At 45.3% G+C, this 21,774-nt stretch overlaps 2 protein-coding genes across 4 annotated transcripts in view; both read left to right on the forward strand.

Moving 5' to 3' along the window:
- plxnb1b (plexin b1b) overlaps nucleotides 1-21,774 on the forward strand; it is a 211,945-nt gene that overhangs the window by 37,458 nt on the left and 152,713 nt on the right. The gene's annotated exons all lie outside the window — the stretch shown is intronic.
- The window catches only part of LOC127607102 (uncharacterized), a 55,215-nt gene continuing 42,220 nt past the window's right edge, over nucleotides 8,780-21,774 (forward strand). Inside the window, exon 1 of one of the 2 annotated variants that reach the window (XR_007963991.1) lies at nucleotides 8,780-10,834. Coding sequence is in view for 1 of the 2 variants with exons in the window: in XM_052075196.1 (XP_051931156.1) it covers nucleotides 8,862-10,148 (1,287 nt within the window). In the remaining variant the exon portion in view is untranslated. The remainder of the gene's footprint in view (nucleotides 10,835-21,774) is intronic. The other variant, XM_052075196.1, reaches the window with a different exon arrangement.

Here is a 21,774-nt window from a genome sequence, read left to right on the forward strand (position 1 = left end):
TAAAAGCTTTAAAATTGCAAATGCATAATGTGTTGTTAAACTGCATCAATGTGTAGTGAACAAGGCAGCTGTGAAGAAATGAGGTCCTTTTATTGTGGCTCACAGGTGTGATCAGCAAAAGAAGGAAACAATCCTCTTAGAAAATTGCAATTCATCTTACCATGATTCCGTTTATCCGTTTTACAGAAATCAAACATTTCAAGTGATGTGTCCTCGATGATGTTTAAGGATAATAGTTAATCCAGTTACTGTTAATGCACATTGGTTTTTGACAAAGTTTATTTGTATATACTGTATGTACACAGTCGAAAACCGAATTGTTCGAAAACCGAAACCATGTTTCCCATTGGAATACATTTTTTAAAAATCCATTCCATGTTTAAAAAAAAAAAAATTTAAACCACTTTTTTTTTTTTTTTTTTTTTTACAATTCCACACCAAAAACTGTACACATGTAATAAGAGAGCAGGTAATATGTAAAATACTGTACAAACAAACTGTAATATGTTTTAGTTTCACCAATTTTAACATCAACATAGTAACATAAAAATTGAAGGAACATCTCTTTCGGTCATGGGGCGTGCGCCTATCCCAGCTGTCATCGGGCAGTAGGCGGGGCACAATCGCAGGGCACACAAAATCTTAGAAATTTTTTTTTAGACATTTTTAACGTGTCGAAAAAAAAACACTTCTTATTCTTACAGTTCAGTACCTGTGGTAGCAGGGAGGAAGGTTAATTATTGGAAGGAGAATTCTCTTCTGTATCTTCGGGTAAGTCGACTCTAGCAATTTTCTTCAGTTGGGGAGAGTGCCACAGGTTGTTCCTTCCTTTTTGTAAAGAATTTCTCGAGTGTAACTTGTTTCTGCCTTCTTTTGAGAACTTTCCGAAAGTGTCTCATAACAATGTCATTAAATGCATACACAGCTCTACTGCTTGCGGCTTTATCTGGATGATACAGGTCCACAAAGTTTTGGATATCATTCCATTTTGCACAAATTTCTTTGATGCTAGCAGTATAGGCATCCTTCTTTCCCCATCCTCATCAGAAGACATCTAATTCAGTGTCTTCTTCTGCACTTCCTGAAGGTGCAGAAATTCTTCTGTCCTGAGCTCGTCACAATGTTCGGCGATTAGTTCCTCGACATCACTGATGTCCATCTCCAAACCGAGAGTTTGCCCCATATTCACAATTTCATTAATCAGTTGCCTATCCTCTTGCGATTCGTCCTCGACATCAGCAGCTGTGCTGGCATAGGTTGCTAACACTGCCCTTCAGATTCACGTCCAGAAACACAATCGGGCCACAATTTCCTCCATGCGGAGTTCAGAGTCCTATTTGACACTTGGTTCCAGCCTTTGTCGATGAGGGTGATGCAGTGATAGATATTGAAATGATGCTTCCATAAATCTCAAAGGGTTAGCCGAGTGTCACTAGTCACCTCTAAGCATCGTTGGAATAGGAATATTGTGTACAGCTTCTTGAAATTGGAAATTACTTGCTGGTCCATCGGTTGAAGCAGTGGTGTCGTATTTGGAGGAAGAAACTTGATTTTGATTAAATCAAAATCTGTTAAGTCATCCTCCAAACCTGGAGGGTGGGCAGGTGCATTATCGCCGCTCCACGCCGTGGTCTGCGGATCGGCCGCCGCTTCTGCCGTTGTCTCTGCGTGGCCGGCGGGAGGATGACCAAAAGGAGGTGATGCCCCAACGAGATCCGTGGCGGAAACACCTCCGGGGAAGGACGAGGGGTGACGCCCTGGAAGCGGTGCAGCGCAGGCGGGGAGCCCGACCACCGGAAGCAGAGCCCAAGAAGCCCCGCCACCGAGCACCAGTCACGGCAGTCCCCCCACGGGCAGACAAAGGAGCGACAGGACGGTTCACAGCAACACAGGCCCCGTAGACCCCCACCACGGAGGCAGAGGGGTGGAGAAGGCACCGGGTCCCGCCCGATAGCCGAACAGGCAGGACGCCGCGACAGCGCAACCGAGGACAACCGTGCGACGACCGACGGTCCAAAACTACAACGAATAGGAGTGTAGGGTTTCTCCCATCACGAGGGTAAACCGTAGAAATGACAGTAAACCGTAAAAAAAGGCTAAAAAAGAAAAAATGCGGTTGAGCAGCAGCAGCCCGACACGCCAGCGTTCACTCAACCCGAAAGTACCCCGGAAGAGTCATTTTATTTATTTGAGTAGCGAGTCATGTTCACATGACCAGATCTCAAATTCCACCATGCCAAAAGCAATCTGCCCTTTTTCTGCACATCTCTGGATAATTCCTACCCTGCTCCTCTGGCATCACCTGCCTCTCAGAGGCTTCCACACCCTACTGTTTGCTGTCCCACTGCCCAGCTACCAAACACTTGCGACTCCTCTATTATGAGGCACTCCTAACATACTTAAGATTTAAATTACCGTATTTTCACGACTGTAAGGCGCCATTAAAAGTCTTACATTTTCTCCATAATGGACAGGACGCCTTATGGTGCGGAGCGTCTTTTGTATGTGCTGAGTTCCAAAATCTGACTGACAGCCGACATGCTGTTTATACAGAGAAAAGGCGGAAGTGACTGTGGCCAGGCATGCGGGAAAGAAGTCAGCCAATCAGGGAAGGGTGGGCGTGTATATATACATATATGGAGAGGGAGAGAAAGAGAGAGAGAAGTCAGACGTGAGAAAGGCCAGGCATGCTGGGGAGCAGTCCGCCATTGGGTGAAGGGTGGGCGTGTAAGTGGACGCTAAAGGGACGCCGCAAGCAGGTACCAACACCTGTATAGAGTGTGGCAATGTGCATTGTTGCAAAACAACTCCGGTTTTGGTTTCTAAGAACCCCCGAAAATAAATTCGACAAAGAGACACGCCTATGAAGCTCAGTTCAAACTTCAAGCCGTCGGTTATGCTTTTGGCATGCGTGCCCATCTCACATCAGCGGTGAAAAACCAAGTCAAGCAAATGAACTCTGAGCTTGCCGTTATTCCCGGAGGCTTGACTAAAGAACTCCAACCGCTGGACATCGGCACCAACCGGGCGTTCAAAGTAAAGTTGCGAACGGCATGGGAACAATGGATGATCGATGGCAAACACAACTTTACAAAGAGTGAGAGGCAGCGCTGGGCGAGTTACACCACAATTTGCAAATGGATTGTGGCTGCTTGGACGAACGTGTCTGCTTGCACTGTTGTTCGAGTTTTTGGCATCATTTCTGTGGACCCGCCTGGCAATGAGAGTGACTCTGACAACGAGAGGGAACGCAGCGTTTTTGATGGATTGCACAATTGTTCAATTCTTTCTACACACACACGCGCTGCCACCATGTTTCGCTCTGCTCTTTACTTTCAAATGTGGGAAAGCTTCACACGAGAGAAATGTTGACTTTGCTGTTGCTGCTCCTTCTTTCCGCTCGGCAATGCGTAGCAACTCACACTTTAGCATGTGATGCGTTCAATGACAACTGGGATGTGCAGTCCTCTGCTTCTGATACAGAGGATGAGGACTTTGATGGATTTCTGGGTGATGATTGATCAAAAAACGTGAGAAAATTGTACGATGGCTAAAATAAAATACACCCAAACTCAGTTCTGCTTTCGTTGCCTTTTTAAAAACGTGTTTTTAGCTTGTATGTCTTGGCATGCTACCGTATGCTTCAAGCTAACGTGTTAGCGTGCGCGCATGCATGCCGTATGTTTAAGCTGGCGTATGTTTTACTACTGTAAAACTGCGCCCATTAATACAGTGCGGTTTGTCTATGTTGCATTCTGGGACTTCCGGGTAGAGTGAACGCTGGCGCATTTTGGCTGCCGCTGCTCTCCCACAAACTTTTGTGTTTTACGGTGTTTTTACGCTCGATTGTCTTACTGTTTCGCATGGAATCACGATCATCATCTCACAGTCATTCCACCCAGCCCCCATTCACGCCTGCCTTGCACTCTCAACTATCTTCGACTGTTTCGTCCCGGCGTCTCGGCATCCTACCTGTCAACCTGTCGCTCCTCCATCGACCTGTCAAGGGTCTGCTCCAGTACTCGTTGGCCGAGCTCCTTCGGCTCCGCTTCCAATGGCTGGACCCTCCTCCTGCTCTACACCGGCTCCCGGACATCGTTCGCTTTACTTCCCGGAAATATATTCATCGTGGGTCTCGTCGGGGCTTCTCCCTCAACCGATCCAACACCATCATCTCCTTCTGGTCTTCCTCCCGTCGGCCATCCAGAAACGCCGGCCGATCCATCGACCATCGTGCGTTAGCCGGCTTGGCTAGGTCGGCTAACGGCCCCCGCAGCAGCGAGACTGCCGCCGTCAACTTTGGGCTACTTAACATCCGTTCGCTTACTGAGAAGGGTAATCTCATTCAAGATATCCTCACGGACCGTAAGCTTGACATTCTTTGCTTGAATGAAACCTGGCAAACTCCCGGGGACTTCTCACAGTTGAACGATTCCACTCCCCCGGGATTTGTTTACATTTCCAAGCCCCGCGATTCTGGTCGCGGAGGAGGTCTCGCGATAGTATACCGCGAGAAGTGGAAAGTACTTTCGGTTTCTCTCCCGCCACTTTCCTCTTTTGAATGCCTTGCCTGTCAAATATCCGGACCCATCCCCACGATTATTGCCACAGTGTACCGCTCCCCCAAACCCCACCGCAACTTTTTAAATGAAGTGTCTACTGTCCTCACTCATCTCTCCTCTCCTCTCTGTCACCAAATGTAATAATCCTGGGAGATTTTAATATACATATGGACAACACTGCTCTTCCTCTCACCATTGACTTCACTTCTTCAATTAACAGTCTTGGTTTTGATCAATTTGTAGATTTTCCCACACACATCAAAGGTCACACCCTGGATCTGATCTGCTGCTCTGGTATTTCCCCCTCCAACTGTACTGCTGATGAACTTCCAATAACTGACCACTTCCTTATCTCATTCAACATTACACTCCAGCTCTCAACTGCCAAATCACCCCGGACCATTGTTTACCGTAATATTAAAGACATTAACATTGACGCTCTCCCTGCATGGCTGACCACCCTGACTCCGGACATTGACTCCACTCCTGATGATTTGGTTTTCCAATATAACTCTGGTCTCACCAGCATCCTCAATACGCTCGCCCCTGTCAAGTTCCGCTCTGTCCTTTTTACTCGGTCTGCCCCTTGGTTCACACCTCATCTACGTTCCTTGAAATCCCAAACCCGGCAGCTTGATAGACTTTATAGGAAAACCGGCCTCACTGCTCACAAGGACATCTATGCAGCTCAGCTATCCCTCTACAAGGATTCCATCTCTCAAGCAAAATCACATTACTACTCCGGACTCATCCGCTCCAATGCTGGAAATACTAAAACTCTCTTTTCCCTTTGGAACAGAATCACTCAACCTCCTGACTCCCTACCACCTCACTTTTACTCTGGTGACACCTGCAATGCACTTCTCTTTTTCAATGAAAAAATCAACAGAATCCACCAGCATCTGGGCTCCTCTGTACCTTTCCCCTCATCTGACCCTCTCACCCCTTGCAAACTGTTCTCTTCTTTTGAACTCCCCCATCTCTCATTAATTTCAGACCTCATCATTAAATCCAAGACTTCCTCCTGTCAGCTCGATCCCCTCCCCACAGTTCTGGTTAAATCCTGCCTACCCTCTCTGCTTCCCTTCATCTCAGCCATTATCCATTCCTCTCTGTCGACTGGATTTGTTCCTGTGCTCTTCAAAACTGCAGCTGTCACCCCGATCCTGAAAAAAACTGGTTCAGATCCCAATGACTTAAATAACCTACGCCCCATTTCTCATCTTCCCTTCATCTCGAAAATTCTGGAGAAAACTGTTGCCTCTCAGCTCCACTACCGCCTCACCGACAATAGTCTTTATGAACAATTCCAGTCCGGCTTCCGTCCCCGTCACAGTACTGAAACAGGCCGCATAAAAATCACAAATGATCTTCTCATGGCAGCAGACTCTGGCCTTATCTCCATCCTCATCCTCCTTGACCTGAGTGCAGCCTTCGACACAATCTCTCACCCCATCCTCCTCAATAGACTCTCTACCATAGGCATCACCAACACCCCTCTACATTGGTTCCACTCATATCTCACTGGCCGCTCTCAGTTCATTCAACTTGATTCTTTTACTTCACAATCCCTCCCCGTTTCTTCTGGTGTTCCCCAGGGTTCTGTCCTCGGTCTGCTCCTCTTCATTGTCTACCTCCTTCCACTCTGAAACATTTTCCGCAAATTTGGCTTACACTTTCACTGCTTTGCGGATGACACCCAGCTCTATCTCTCCAGCAAACCCGACGCTTCTCTCCCACCCTCCCACTCTAAACAAAGCCGACAGTTTCTCCCTCACAATTGATAATGCCACTATATCTCCTTCCCCCCAGGTGAAGAGTCTGGGTGTCATCCTTGACAGTTCACTATCCTTTCACGCCCACATCAATAACATTACCCCGTCCGCTCATTTCCACCTTCGCAATATAAACCGTCTCCGTCCCTCACTCACTCCGCACACCACCGCTATCCTTGTTCACAGTCTCGTCACTTCCCGTATTGACTACTGCAACTCACTCCTCTTCGGTGTCCATCAAAAATTCCTCCATAAACTTCAACTTGTTCAGAATTCAGCAGCCCGGATCATCACGAGAACCCCTTCCTTCCATTATATCACCCCCATCCTCCGACAGCTCCACTGGCTTCCTGTCAAACTTAGAATCAACTTCAAAATACTTCTCTATACTTTCAAAGCCATCCATAAACTTGCGCCCCCCTATCTGTCAGATCTTCTTCAAATCTCCATTCCCTCTCGCTCACTCAGGTCCTCATCCTCCATCCACCTTTTTCTACCCTCTGCCCGTCTCAGTACAATGGAGTGCAGAGCCTTCAGTCGCTTTGCCCCCAAACTCTGGAACTCACTTCCTCCCAACATTCGTAATATTGACTCTCTTTCCTTATTCAAAACCCAGCTCAAAACCCACCTATTCACACTTGCCTACCCACCTTAAATCTTTCTTTCTTTTTATTATTTTATCAGTGTTTTACTATTGGTCTTGGCTGTACAGTGTCCTTGAGTGTTGTGAAAGGCGCTTACAAATGTGATGTATTATTATTATAAAATACAGAAATGTCACCCAATGAGACTGCGCCCAACCGTACGGTGCGTCGAATAGTCGTGAAAATACGGTACCCCTAAGAGTTATTTTTAAGCATCCTATAGTCTCTTGAATTGTACTATGGTATTATTATTGTTTTATACATATACTAGCTGGTTCGCCGCCCTCCGGGCGGCTCATCAGCTAGTTCCTGTGGAAGGCTGGTAAGGTGGGCCTTCGGCCCACAAAAGCGTTGTTGCTTGGTTCAACTTTTTGTTCATCTTCATTGCTTATCGCGAAAATAAAGAGATGTTTAGCTCTACTAAATAACTAACAATTTCATTGCAATGGTTGTGGGTAGACAACATTTTTTCGCTAAGATGCCCACGCGATCGTAGTGAGCCACTGCCTGGGCGGCGCGCAACAGCGCGGTGAAGTAGGTACGTTTTGAAAAGGGAAGGACAGACCGCGTGTGGGACGACGCGCAATATATATATAATATATATATATATATATATATATATATATAATATAAATTCTCATCTCACCCCTCGGGTGGTGTCCGTCCCTCATTCAGCTTGGGTCCTCTACCAGAGGCCAGGAAGCTTGATGGTTCTGCGCAGTATCCTTGCTGTTCCCAGCACTGCACATTTCTGGACTGAGATGTCCGATGTTGTTCCCGGGATCTGTTGCAACCACTCATCTAGTTTGGGGGTCACTGCCCCGAGTGCTCCGACCACCAGAGGCACGACTGTCACCTTTACCTTCCAGGCTCTCTCCAGCCCCCTCCGTGAGTCGTCAACTTACCGTGGTGGAGGGGTTTGTGTGTCCCAATGATCCTAGGAGCTAAGTTGCCTGGGGCTTTATGCCTCTGGCAGGGTCACCCATGGCAAACCCATGGCCCCTCACCCATGGTTCTAGGTGAGGGGCCAGACAAAGCACGGCTCAAAGACCCCTGATGGAGATTAAAATAAATGGATCTAAGTTTCCCTTGCCCGGACGCGGGTCACCGGGGCCCCCCTCTGGAGCCAGGCCTGGAGGTGGGGCTCGTTGGCAAGCGCCTGGTGGCCGGGCCTACACCCATGGGGCCCGGCCCGGGCACAGCCCGAAGAGGCAACGTGGGTCCCCCTTCCCATGGGCTCACCACCCATGGGAGGGGCCAAAGGGGTCGGGTGCAATGTGAGCTGGGCGGCAGCCAAAGGCGGGGACCCTGGCGGTCCGATCCTCGGCTGCAGAAGCTAGCTCTTGGGACATGGAATGTGATCTCTCTGGCAGGGAAGGAGCCTGAGCTGGTGTGTGAGGCAGAGAATTTCCGACTGGATATAGTCGGACTTGCCTCCACACACAGCCTGGGTTCTGGTACCAGTTTCTCTCGAGAGGGGTTGGACTCTCTTCCACTCTGGAGTTGCTCACGGTGAAAGGCGAAGAGCAGGTGTGGGCATACTCATTGCCCCACGGCTCAGTGCCTGTACATTGTGGTTCACACCGGTAGACGAGAGGGTTGCCTCCCTCCGCCTTCGGGTGGGTGGACGGGTCCTGACTGTTGTTTGTGCATATGCACCAAACAGCAGCTCAGCATACCCACCCTTTTTGGAGTCCTTGGAGGGTGTGCCGGAGAGTACTCCTGCTGGGGACTCCCTTGTTCTGCTGGGGGACTTCAATGCTCACGTGGGCAATGACAGTGAGACCTGGAGGGGCGTGATTGGGAGGAACGGCCCCCCCGATCAGAACCCGAGTGGTGTTTTGTTATTGGACTTCTGTGACACCCTAGGCCGCAGTTCGATGATCGACTTTATAGTTGTATCATCGGATTTGCGGCCGCATGTTCTGGACACTCGGGTGAAGAGAGGGGCGGAGCTGTCAACTGATCACCACCTGGTGGTGAGTAGGCTCCGATGGTGGGGGAAGATGCCAGTCCGTCCTGGCAGACCCAAACGTATTGTGAGGGTTTGTTGGGAGCGTCTGGCGGAATCCCCTGTCAGAAGGAGTTTCAACTCCCACTTTCGACAGAGCTTTTCCCATGTTCCGGGGGAGGTGGGGGACATTGAGCCCGAGTGGACCATGTTCCGTGCCTCTATTGTTGAGGCGGCCAATCTGAGTTGTGGCCGTAAAGTGCTTGGTGCCTGTCGTGGCGGCAACCCCCGTACTTGCTGGTGGACACCAGCAGTAAGGGATGCCGTCAAGCTGAAGAAGGAGTCCTATAGAGCCTTTATTGCCTGTGGGACCCCAGAGGCAGCTGACGGGTATCGACTGGCCAAGCGGAACGCAGCTTCGGTGGTCGCTGAGGCAAAAACCCGAGCGTGGGAAGAGTTCGGTGAGGCCATGGAAGCCGACTTCCGGACGGCTTCGAGGAAATTCTGGTCCACGATCCGACGTCTCAGGAGGGGGAAGCAGTGCACCACTAACACTGTGTACAGTGGGGATGGGGCGCTGCTGACTTCGACTCGGGACGTTGTGAACCGGTGGGCAGAGTACTTTGAAGACCTCCTCAACTCCACCAACACGCCTTCCTTAGAGGAAGCAGAGCCTGGGGACTCTGAGGTGGGCTCTCCTATCTCTGTGGTTGAAGTCACCTATGTGGTTAACAAGCTCCTCGGTGGCAAGGCCCCAGGGGTGGATGAGATCCGCCCGGAGTTCCTCAAGGCTCTGGATGTTGTGGGCCTGTCCTGGTTGACACGCCTCTGCAACATCGTGTGGTCAACAGGGAGAGTGCCTCTGGATTGGCAAACCGGGGTGGTAGTCCCTCTTTTTAAAAAGGGGGACCGGAGGGTGTGTTCTAACTACAGAGGGATCACACTCGTCAGCCTCCCTGGTAAGGTCTATTCAGGGGTGCTGGAGAGGAGGGTCCGTCGGGAAGTCGAGCCTCAGATTGAGGAGGAGCAGTGTGGTTTTCGTCCCGGCCGTGGAACAGTGGACCAGCTCTACACCCTTAGCAGGGTCCTTGGGGTATGTGGGAATTCGCCCAACCAGTCTACATGTGTTTTGTGGACTTGGAGAAGGCTTTTGATCGTGTCCCTCGGGGAGTTCTGTGGGGGGTGCTTCGTGGGTATGGGGTACCGAACCCCCTGATACGGGCTGTTCGGTCACTATACCACCGATGTCAGAGTTTGGTTCGCATTGCCGCCAGTAAGTCGGAATCGTTTCCAGTGGGGGCAGGACTCCGCCAAGGCTGCCATTTGTCGCCGATTCTGTTCATAACTTTCATGGACAGAATTTCTAGGCGCAGCCGAAGCGTCGAGGGGGTCCGTTTTGGGGGCCTCAGTATTGCATCCCTGCTTTTTGCAGATGATGTGGTGCTGTTGGCTCCTTCAAACGGGGCTCTCCAACTCTCACTGGAGCGTTTCGCAGCCGAGTGTGAAGCGGTTGGGATGAAAATCAGCATCTCCAAATCTGAAACCATGGTCCTCAGTCGGAAAAGGGTGGAGTGCCCCCTCCGGGTCGGGGAGGAGATCTTGCCCCAAGTGGAGGAGTTCAAGTATGTTGGGGTCTTGTTCACGAGTGGGGGCAGGAGGGAGCGGGAGATCGACAGGCGGATCGGTGCAGCGTCTGCTGTGATGCGGACGTTGTATCGGTCTGTCGTGGTGAAGAAGGAGCTGAGCCAAAGGGCGAAGCTCTCAATTTACCGGTCGATCTACGTCCCAACCCTCATCTATGGTCACGCACTATGGGTCGTGACCGAAAGAACGAGATCCCGGATACAAGCGGCCGAAATGAGTTTTCTCCGCAGGGTGTCCGGGCTCTCCCTTAGAGATGAGGTGAGAAGCTCGGTCATCCGGGAGGGGCTCAGAGTCGAGCCGCTTCTCCTCCACATCGAGAGTAGCCAGATGAGGTGGCTCGGACATCTAATTAGGATGCCTCCTGGATGCCTCCCTGGTGAGGCATGTCCCACTGGCAGGAGACCCCGAGGACGACCCAGGACACGCTGGAGAGACTGTCACCCAGCTGGCATGGGAACGCCTCCGATCCGTCAGGAAGAGCTCGAAGAAGTGGCTGGGGAGAGGGAAGTCTGGGCTTCCCTCCTAAAGCTGCTGCCCCCGCGACCCGACCCGCGACGGTGAAAAATGGATGGATGGACATTCAATGTATTTATCCTCAATATTAATTTGATGCTAATATTCTATCTATCCATCAGTCAATCAATCAAACTTTATTCTTATAGCACGTTTCATACATAAAAATGCAACTCAAAGTGCTGTACAGTTAAAACATTTAAAAAGTACAACATAAAAAGAGGACCCCCTCACAGCAACATTCACAAATATATCACATCGCCAGATGAGGTGGCTTGGGCATCTGATTCGGATGCCTCCTGAGCCCCTCCCTGGTGAGGTGTTCCAGGCATGTCCCACTGGGAGGAGACCCCGAGGAATACCCAGAACACGCTGGAGAGACTATGTCACCCAGCTGGCCTGGGAACGTCTCGGGATCCCCCGGGGAGAGCTGGAAGAAGTAGCTAGGGAGAGGGAAGTCTGGGCTTCCCTGCTAAGAGCTGTTGCCCCCGCGACCCGGCCCCGGATAAGCGCTAGATGATGGATGGATGATGGATGGATTGATGGATAATTTTAGCTTGGTGTTTGATTGGTCTTGTGCCAAAAACAATTAACTTCGATTTTTTTTCAGATAAGTAACAATTTATTTCTGTCGAACCAGTTTTTTAATTTGTTTAATTCTTTTTCTTCGGTTGTCAGGAGCTGTTTCAGATTTATTCCAGAACAGTAGAAAGTTGTATCATCAGCAAATAGGACACATTTAAATAGTTTTGAGACCTTGCATATCTCATTTATATACAAGATGACAGACAAGTGACAGACAAATACTGTATGTAGCGACGCCACTCGAGCGAAGCGCGCCTCAGCAGTCGATAGTCTGCTGTTCTCTGCTGTGTGTGCCGTGTGCGTCAGCTAAGCTTAGCTGTTATTTCGGCGAGGCTAGCTTTTTGTTGTCGTAGATCAAAGCGTATTTGATTTGTGACGTCGGTTGCTTGGTTGAAACCAAAATACGTGCTCGTGCGTACATGTTCAGCAGAGAGCAGCGGACTTTCGACTGCTGAGGCGCACTTTGCTAGAGTGGTGTCCCTACAAATATTCCGGGACAATGCTATTTTCTAGTGGCGTGGCTGGAGAAGCCGGAGTTCCGTGTTTGCTGAGTGTGCAAAAAGGGTATCTCCGTGAGAGGTAAAACTTGTCATAGCCTCCTAGTCAAGTCAAATGCATTGAGGCACACAGCAAAACAGAATAAAATTGATCGCCAAAAACTTGCAAAAGAGTTTGAGGAGAAACTAAGTCACTGCCCGCGATTCCTAATTGTCATATCAGTTTCAGATTTGTCATTATAAAACATGTCTGATCATTGAAGGTGATATAAAGGAAAACAATAGGGTTGGACCATTTGGGATTTAGACTTCTGACATGCATTTCAGTATATCGGTATACTGGATACTGCTAAGATGGGCAATCAGTACTGTTAGTGAAACCAGATTTTTCTAAACCCTGTCCAGGTGACCCATATGACCATTAGCTGTGTTCTTAGAGTTGTGTTTATTCGAAAATAAATTAAAGTTTTATATTTAATTTTTTCTTTGTGTGTTTTATTTGAGAATTAATTGAAACGTTTTTTTTTCATTTTCCTACCTGTGATAAAGGTAGCAAAGTGAAAGTTTGACATACAGTATGTCAAATAAAGGGTTAAGTGATTGCCCCTAAAGATAAGATAAGATAAGATATCCTTTATTCGTCCCACACCGTCTTATCTTAAAATAAAGATGTGCCCTTCCTTTGGCAACAATTATTTGAACACCAGCTCAGTGATATGTGGCTTTTTGTTCAGCCCGTGTATTAAATTTATTTAATTAAATCCACCGTGAATCCCCCGCTGAATGGAGAAAAAGTCCTTAAAAAATGGCCGAATTGGTCCACAAAAGCCATTAAAAGGTCCATAAATAAAAAGCAAGTGGAAGAGTGGGAACCCTGTCTTATACGCAGGAGGTGATTGCTCATCAATCAGCTGCAGGTGTGGGAGCACCCTCCGGCCGAGCCAGGTAATTAAAGGGAAAAAAATCACAGAAGGTCCCTGGAAGTGGACTCTCCAAAATAAGAGCACAGAAGGAAGACGGTCTGTGATGATACATCACACAAATTCTCTCACCTTAAATGAGGTACAATATAAAAAAAATGTATGGATGGATGCATGTGTTTTAGCATCGGAAAATACAGAATTGTGTTCTTTAAAAAATCAGGAGAGCACAGAGCTATAGAATGTGTACTTAATACAAAAACATAAAAACATAACTGGTGTAATTTTCTAATGTCTTCGCGCATCACAGAATGAGCACAAAAATCTGCGAATAGGTTAGTTTTTCAGCCATTAGCTGAGGATGGCATCCAGAGAAAAAAAGATGAAAAAAATCAATCATGTTTTCGTATATGATGTTTATATTTTATTGATTGTATCAGCTTTAGTGTGGCAGTGGGAGCAGTGTGACACAGATAGTGATAGACGTGATTGACCATGACAATAAATGAACAGTCAGCAGGATAAAGCTCTGGTAGTACTAATTGCTTCTACAGACTGGAGAATATATGGCTGTCAGTATTGTTCTGCCGTGGTTAAACCAAGTAATTTTAGCCTTGGATAGCAATGTTAATTTCCATGAACCTGTACATGGCATTTCCCGTTGTTAATGTTAAAATGAGGCGAATGGATGTTATGCTAATAATCATGGCAGTGACACTGTGTTCCAAGTATTTTGAATGAACGTTTAAGTATGATAAACAGCTTGAAGCAAGAGTTAACCATATGCTCACATTGTTGGTCCTGTGGTCAGGGAAATATGCACATAAACCACACATTTGTTTAAGACGCAGTTGTTAATGCTCGGTAAAAAGTTGAGGTCTTAACTTTACGGCACATTTTGCTGTTTTTCCACAATAACATGGAGGCTGGATGGGCCTGGCAAACTCTGACCCGAGGACCCGCTCGGTTCTTTAAACCAGTGTCAGAGATTTTCTCGGACAAAGTTAAAGAAACGACTTGGCACACAGGAAAATTGTCTTCAATATCGGCGGAAGCGGATCTCTGAGAGCGAACGACGGTTAGTTGCTCCGTGATCACACTCAAAGTCCCATCTCCGCGAGTTCGACATTTTATTGTATTTATTTTATTGACATTTTATTGTAACATATACAAGAAGAACACTGCCCCCGATATTTGCATGCCGCACCCCCGGTCCGGCCCTCGGTAGTGATTGGTTACCTGTTTTTCAAACTTGAACCATCAGTACATTGGCGCCTTTTCTGTCTGGTCTACATCTAATTAACATGTTGCAGACTTTGCGGATGGCCAATGTCGCTTGGGCGCGACGGGTGTTCTCAACTCGTCTTTTGTTGCTCATCCGCTGTTCCCGAATTATTCATTCCCCTTTTGTGACCGAGTTTCGCCTTCTCCCGTGTACGTCACCTGTATTGACGTGCTAATTGTGGACTTCAACAGCCCTCCGGCTTTGTGCACAGGAATTTGGGAGTGCTGGATACGCACCCAAACGTTTAGATGTGCCCAGATTAAATGAATCTTTAAACATGATACAATTTAGCTCATAGTAAAGTTCCCCAGTTTGGGACAAATAAAGCATATCTTAATCTTAGATTCCTCTAACAACCAGCCCACAGAACATTTAAAAATCGGGGTCACCATCATGGTGCCTACACACACCATCTTCCCCCAAAGGGTCTTATCAGTCACCGGCGGACGTATTCTCATCAACATTGCTCACCAGTGATGGTAGATTATGAATACTTTGCAATGTTGTAGAAGTGATCATTTAAATACAGGGTTGCACAATACACTGAGAAAAGTAATACTTTGCCGTAAAAAATGACACGGTTCAGCATCACTTGTATTTCAAGAGTGCTTTAACAGAGTCGGGCAGCAGTCTGTGTAGCTGCAGAGACGGTCCTCTCAGTGGTGGGCAGCATGGAGTGCGATGTGGGAACATTTTGATTACACAACAGTCAGTCCGGGCAAGCCGAAACAGAGTACAAATTAAGCCTGATATAAAGCTGTGTGAACCAGACGAGGTAATGCCTCTAACAGTGTGACCAAAACTCCTGCTAAATGACATCAAAGACTTGAAACAGCAGCAAGTCACATCATGACTTTTCAGAACATATGTTGGAGTGACAATAAAATGTTTTTTTTTTTTTTACTGATCGTATTACAAAAAGTACATCAAATACTCTAACAATGAAACAAACAATTACATTGCTAAAAATGAATGTCTACACTTTACACTAACATAAGTAGCACACTATTAAATACTGAATTTTGCTGAATGTGGGAGTAAGCACGTTGCATGAATCTGTGAACAATCGAAACGAACGGTTTGGCAAGTTTTCACAAACTATCCTACCTCTTGTTCTGTGACTTAGATGTACTTAAATGGTCACAATCACATATTTTTATTGGTTCAAAACTGAGTTTTGCTATGCTATTTTTTTGTCAATGTCACAGATATAACGGATTATCGGTTAAAATGAATGTTCCATCGCTGCTGTTAGCGTTTTGGTCGCCACTTCACACCAACGAATGAAGCTGGCTGGGTTGCCAGATTTCTTTTTTGCTTTCTTTCCATAAAGGCATCAATCAAGGTGTGTTAAAATGCAGATTTTCAACTGTGAACAAGATGATTTGTCAAGTCATGTAGTTGAAGTCTAAGTCGAGTAGCTTTGATACCACGTCCCAAGTCAAGTCATTGCCAAGGTTTTGGCAAGGAAGTCGCAAGTCCTAAAAATAGCAACTCGAGTCAAGTCAAATGACTCGAGCGGCCCATCTCTTTTAGCATAAATAACGCGTTTAGACAGCTTACCTTCAAATAAAAGTTTCCACTTGTTGCATTCAATGACGCAAGCAAAAATGTTTGTAGCTCAGTACCACGAACTGCACATTTTCATTGGTCAGTCATTATTCTGTACATTTGTATGTAAAACACACTTTCATATCATGTTGTAACTGTATGGTTTATTATGGGAGAAATCAAATGCACCCAAATCTCTTTTTGAATGTTCCCTGTCTCTGCTTTGTTAGCTCAATGAAAGCATTAAAGGACAAAAGCGAACATGTGTATCTACACAGTAAGACAAGGTGACTTTCTTGGCGCGAGGGATCCATGCTCGCGGCAAGCGGGACGATATCAAATTGTGTCCTTTCAGTGTCCTCTCCCTCTTATCTGTCAGGAACTGAATGAGCCATGTCCACATTTTACATAACCTTGACAAATGAGACGGACAAATGACGATTCTGGACCTTCGTTTTATTTTTGTTGTTCTTTTCAAAGTCACCTTATTTGTCTTGTTTTTCTAATAGATGGAGCATGATACACGATCACGGCTTTACTTTTTTTTTTTTACATTTTACTAGATAATGCTTTCTATTTTTCCTTTCTTATTCACTAAATGGATGGATAAACACAAGATGGTCCCTGCCTTCGAGATAATGGACCCGGGCACACCTTGGTGTTTTTAATTTTCTGACATTGCAATAGCATTCTTAGAGCCATATAAGTTGATCTGGCAATTATTAGACTTTCTTGTGGTTATGTGCGCTTTTTACACGGTGAAATGGAATGTACATTCAATAAATAGATGTGTGACCAACTGGGGCAGGGACAATTGATTTCAATACAACAGAGTAGGAAATGAAGTGATCCTGGATGTTCAATTTCACACCCCTGTCACAGGGCTACGCAATTCCCTTTCACACCTCTGATACGGCTCTGGGAATACCCCCAGAGCTGAGAAATTGTGTCGCATAATTCCGTGGTGGTGCGTTTTACAAAGTACAGGAACTGTGTGGTTGTCAGTGTCTATGATTATCTGGTAAATAAGAGTGAACAGTGGCCTTTTTGTTTGAGTCTCAGGGTGTTCGCATTGAATTCAGCTAAATCCATCCATCCATTTTCCAATGCACTTCTCCTTACGAGGGTGGCAGGCATGGCAGCAGCCTATCCCAGCTGTCTTCGGGCAGCAGGGGTCACACCTTGAACTGGTTGCCAGCCAATTGCAGCATGCAGATTTTTTTTCTTCTCACAAGAAGTTATGTTTAAATTTGTACCATAAATGCTAATTATAGCTAATAATTACAGTATATCCATCCATCCATTTCCAAAAGCGCTTGGAGACTGGGGTGCCCATTACGTCGATCCTGATCTTCCGGTAGATCTAAGACGGGTCCCAAGTAGATCCGAGGAGTGTCGAGGAGAAAAAAACCAAACAACCATTTGTTTTTTTTTTGTGTTAATGTACGCTGCTCCCTAATCATCCTATCAGTCTCATTTTCACCCCCCCCCCCAAAAAATAATTAAAAAATAAAATAAAGCTGGTAAATCTTGAATTTACGATGGCGCGTGATTACATCATAGGAAGTTGTTAGCGCTCAGCAGTCTGCAATTGCAGCTTTTACATTTTACTACATAATGCTTTCTATTTTTCCTTTCTTATTCACTAAATGGATGGATAAACACAAGATGGTCCCTGCCATCAAAGAATAGGAATCTAGGAGGGTCCAGGGTAGCACTTTAAAACGGTACGTGTGAGCTATGATAGTTGCAAAAGACAGGCTGCAAAAGTGCATTGCGTGCCTCAGTTTCAGGCTGATTCTCATCGTGTGTGTGTGTGTGTGTGTGTGTGTGTGTGCGTGTGTGCATGTGTGCGTGTGTGCGTGTGTGCGTGTGTGCGTGTGTGCGTGTGTGCGCGTGCGCGTGCGCGTGCTGGTAAGGGTAGATCCCAGGAGGTTAATTGATCAAAAAGTAGATCTTCGGTCCAAAAAGTGTGGGCACCCCTGGTCTAAGATGACTTTACGGGATACATGGTGGATTGGTCGGCAGTCAATCACAGAGCACATAGATAGCACATAGCATCAAATAACTCCCGTATTTTCCAGACTATAAGTGGCAGTGTCAGAGATTTTCTCGGACAAAGTTAAAGAAATGACTCGGCACACAGGAAAATTGTCTTCAATATTGGCGGGAGCGTATCTCTGAGAGCGAACGACGGTTTATTTGCTCCGATGATCACACACTCGAGCTCCCTTACTGCCAATTCAGACTTTTATTGTAACATACAAGGAAAACACTGCCCCCGAATTTTTGCATACCGCACCCCCGGTCCGGCCCCTCGGTAGTGATTGGTTACCTGTTTTAAACATTGAACCACCTGGTTTACATCGATTTAACATGTTACATACATACATACATACATGCTGATGTTGCAGACTTTGGGGATGCCCAATGTCGCCTGGGCGTGACGGGTGTTCTCAACTCGTCTTTTGTTGCTCAACCCCCGTTCCCGAATTATTCATTCCCCTTTTGTGACCGAATTTCGCCCGCTCCCCTGTGATCCCACCTGCATTGACGTGCTAATTGTGGACTTCAACAGCCCTCCGGCCAGGTGGCCGGCGCCTTTGTGCACAGGCATTTGGGGAGTTAGATGTGCCCAAATTAAATGAAACTTTAAACATGATACACTTTTGCTCATAGATTCCTCTCACAGGCAGTTTTTTCAGTTAGGATTTATACTCTGGAGCGACTTGTGTGAAATTATTAACACATTATTGTATTATTATTTAGTATTTTTGTACAGTGATCCGTCACTATTGTGCGGTTTGTTTATCGCGGCTTCAGTGCATCGCAGATTTTTTCAAACATATTCATAAAAAAAAACATATACGTGTAGTAAGTACTGTATATGTTGCTCTTTGTGACTCGCTGTTGTTTTGCTGACTTTCGCAGCTTCTCGCGGACTTAAAAAAAAAATTGTGTACATGTACATGTATTTTCTTATTCATAAACTAACCTAACTTATACATGTTTAAATCTATTAGTATACAGCATAAAGTCTTGTTAATTACTTCAAAATGTACTTCTACATGCATGTATACCATTAAATTTGGCCTTTTAAATATTATGTACATGTACCTATATGGAGGGGGGGTCGCTACTTCGTGGATTTTCGTTTATCACGGGTGGTTTTGGTCCCCATTAACCGCGATAAACAAGGGATTACTGTATTTCACTTGTTGTTTTCACATGAAACCGCAACAGGGTGCTTTAGGTCTGTGCTGATAATTTCAACATTGGCGGTAACTTCAAATAATACTACCTGTACTGAAGAAAATGACTGAGAAGGGCTGAAGAAAAATGGCTAAAAAAAACATTATATCATGCAGATTGCAAGCTGCAAGTCGTGAAATATGCAGCTGAAAATGGTAATCGAGCAGTAGAAAGAAAGTTTCGACCATCCTGTAATGATTCAGAAAGGCTGAAATAATTGGAACTGCAACTGACGATGACTGACATAAACGACGTAGAAGAGAAAGCGCCACATTTTCTACCTTTGGAGCTGGCGGAGTTGTTTAAAAGTGAGACAAAGAATGAAGATTCCATAGCATTTAGTTATTTGGAGTGACACAAATGTTTTAATCAATTTTTTGTGTGTTCTTAATATTATAGTAATCGGAATAACTCTTAACTCTTATGTGAACATACCAGGCACATTCTCAGTTCATTGTTGATGCGTCACATAATGATAGCATATCCTACACTTATTCAGCCTGTTGTTCTCTATTTTATTTTAATTTTAAATTGTCTTTCAAGATGACATCTTTCATCTCAAACTGCTTAAAAGAACAAGGAGGGAAAAGTGGTTAGGATTGCACGACTGTCTGTTTTATGTTGTGTTGTGTTTATTATTTTACTTTATGTTAACTGTTTTGTAAAGCGCTTTGTTATAGCTACAGCTGTTGTGAAAGCGCTATATAAATCAGGATGTATTGTATTTCTGTTCTTGGTGTTGGATTTTATATTTAGATTTTATTTAATACATTTCCCTCAAAAATTGTGACTAAAATATGTTTTAATTTCTTTATTATGCATTTTATGGCTGGTGCAACTTATACTCAGGATACTAATGTTCACATTCAAACTTAATGTTCTTCGGTTAACCTGAGATGCATGTTTTTAGAGAGTCGGAGCTGGCCGGTTAGCTAGGGAAAATCCATGCAAGTATGGAGAAAACAATGCAAAAAAACAAACCTCAAATCTCACAAACGTGACACAGATATGAAGTACTAACCACTTAATACTTTGCCAACCCAAATTATTCCCTACCATCGAATATTGAATGAAGAGCCAGTAGAATCATCTCTTGGTGGAAAGATGGCTGCTAACAGCAGGAACCACCCTCTGTCACATACTGGACACTCGTGTTTTTTATCGAGCTTGGATGAGTCATAAATCAAGCGTATATGTTCTACCTCCCCCCTTTTTTAATCAGATGTGCATCTGGCTTGGATTGGATTGGTTTCTCTGGGAATAGATTTAGACGATCATGTGATGCAGAAGGAGGGGTGAGCACGATTATCTCGTCTGTTTTATAGCACAATCAGTCAAATGGATTTTCACTTGGAACGGACGTGTATGAAAGGGACAACCTAAATTTTTGGTGACAATGGAACAATAATGACCAGAGTACATGATGCATTTTGTCACTTCAAAATGTTGGTGGAATCAGATTCAAAAATGTAAACCGTGGGAAAAAAAAAAAAACTTGACAAGTGGGATTGAATGGGTTGACAACAAACATGCAAATTACCAGTGTAAGATCAACTACATCTGGCTGAGTCCAAGTGGCGCCTTCCAAGCTTGAAGGCTGCTCTTCATCTGAAATCCTCCTTTCTTCCTGTGTCAAAAACATGAAAACACATTAATGAAATGAATGAAGCAAATTAAATATTATGATGAGAAACAACAAATAAAACGGCAATCTTGTCACAAGGGCCTAAGCAGCTGTGGTGAGATGGAAATGTTAGATTCAGAGTAAGGTCTTCATTTTAAAATAAAACCTGGTCTGTATTTTAAAATAAACGGCTAATCTCTTTATTGTTTTTCGATGTAAAACACACACACGCACACACACACACACACGCACACACTTTCATGAATAACACCATTTACATTATTTCTAATCACTCAATACTAGTTTTAGATCTGATAATGGTGGATGGAAAGGATCAATTGTACATGTCTTTCTCATAAAGATAATAAAACACAACTTTCAAATGTTGTATAGAAAAAAAAAATCCAGGCATTAAAATGAATGGGGCCTTTTTTGATGTTGATGTTGTATTTCTGGAAAAAAGTAAATGATATACTGTACCTTAATTTTCCAGACTATAGAATGTACCTGATTATGAGCCGCACCCACTACATTTTGAAAGGAAAAAACATTTTGTACACACTTAAGCTGCACCTGTCTATAAGCCTCAGATGCCCACATTGTAACATGAGATATTTACAAAGAGAGTTGGTACGTAGGCGGCCGTGAGAAATATCTTTATACAGTGATACAGCTATTTCGCGGTTAGTTTATCGCGGATTCGGTGCATCGCAGATTTTTTCAAACATATTCATTAAAAAAAATCATACATGGAGTGCAGTACTGTATATGTTGATCTATGTGACTCGCTGTTGTTTTGCAGCTCACGTGGGCTATTTGCGGACTTTTTGCGGACTTAATTTTTTTTTTTTTACCTGTATATTTTAATTGGTTGCTACGTCGCGGATTTTCGTTAATCGCGCGTGGTGTTGGTCCCCATTAACCACGATAAACAATGGATTACTGTATAGGCCGCTTCATTAAATAAGCCA

The sequence above is a fragment of the Hippocampus zosterae genome, chromosome 9 (genome assembly GCF_025434085.1).
Source record: "Hippocampus zosterae strain Florida chromosome 9, ASM2543408v3, whole genome shotgun sequence".
Taxonomy (NCBI): Eukaryota; Metazoa; Chordata; class Actinopteri; order Syngnathiformes; family Syngnathidae; genus Hippocampus; species Hippocampus zosterae.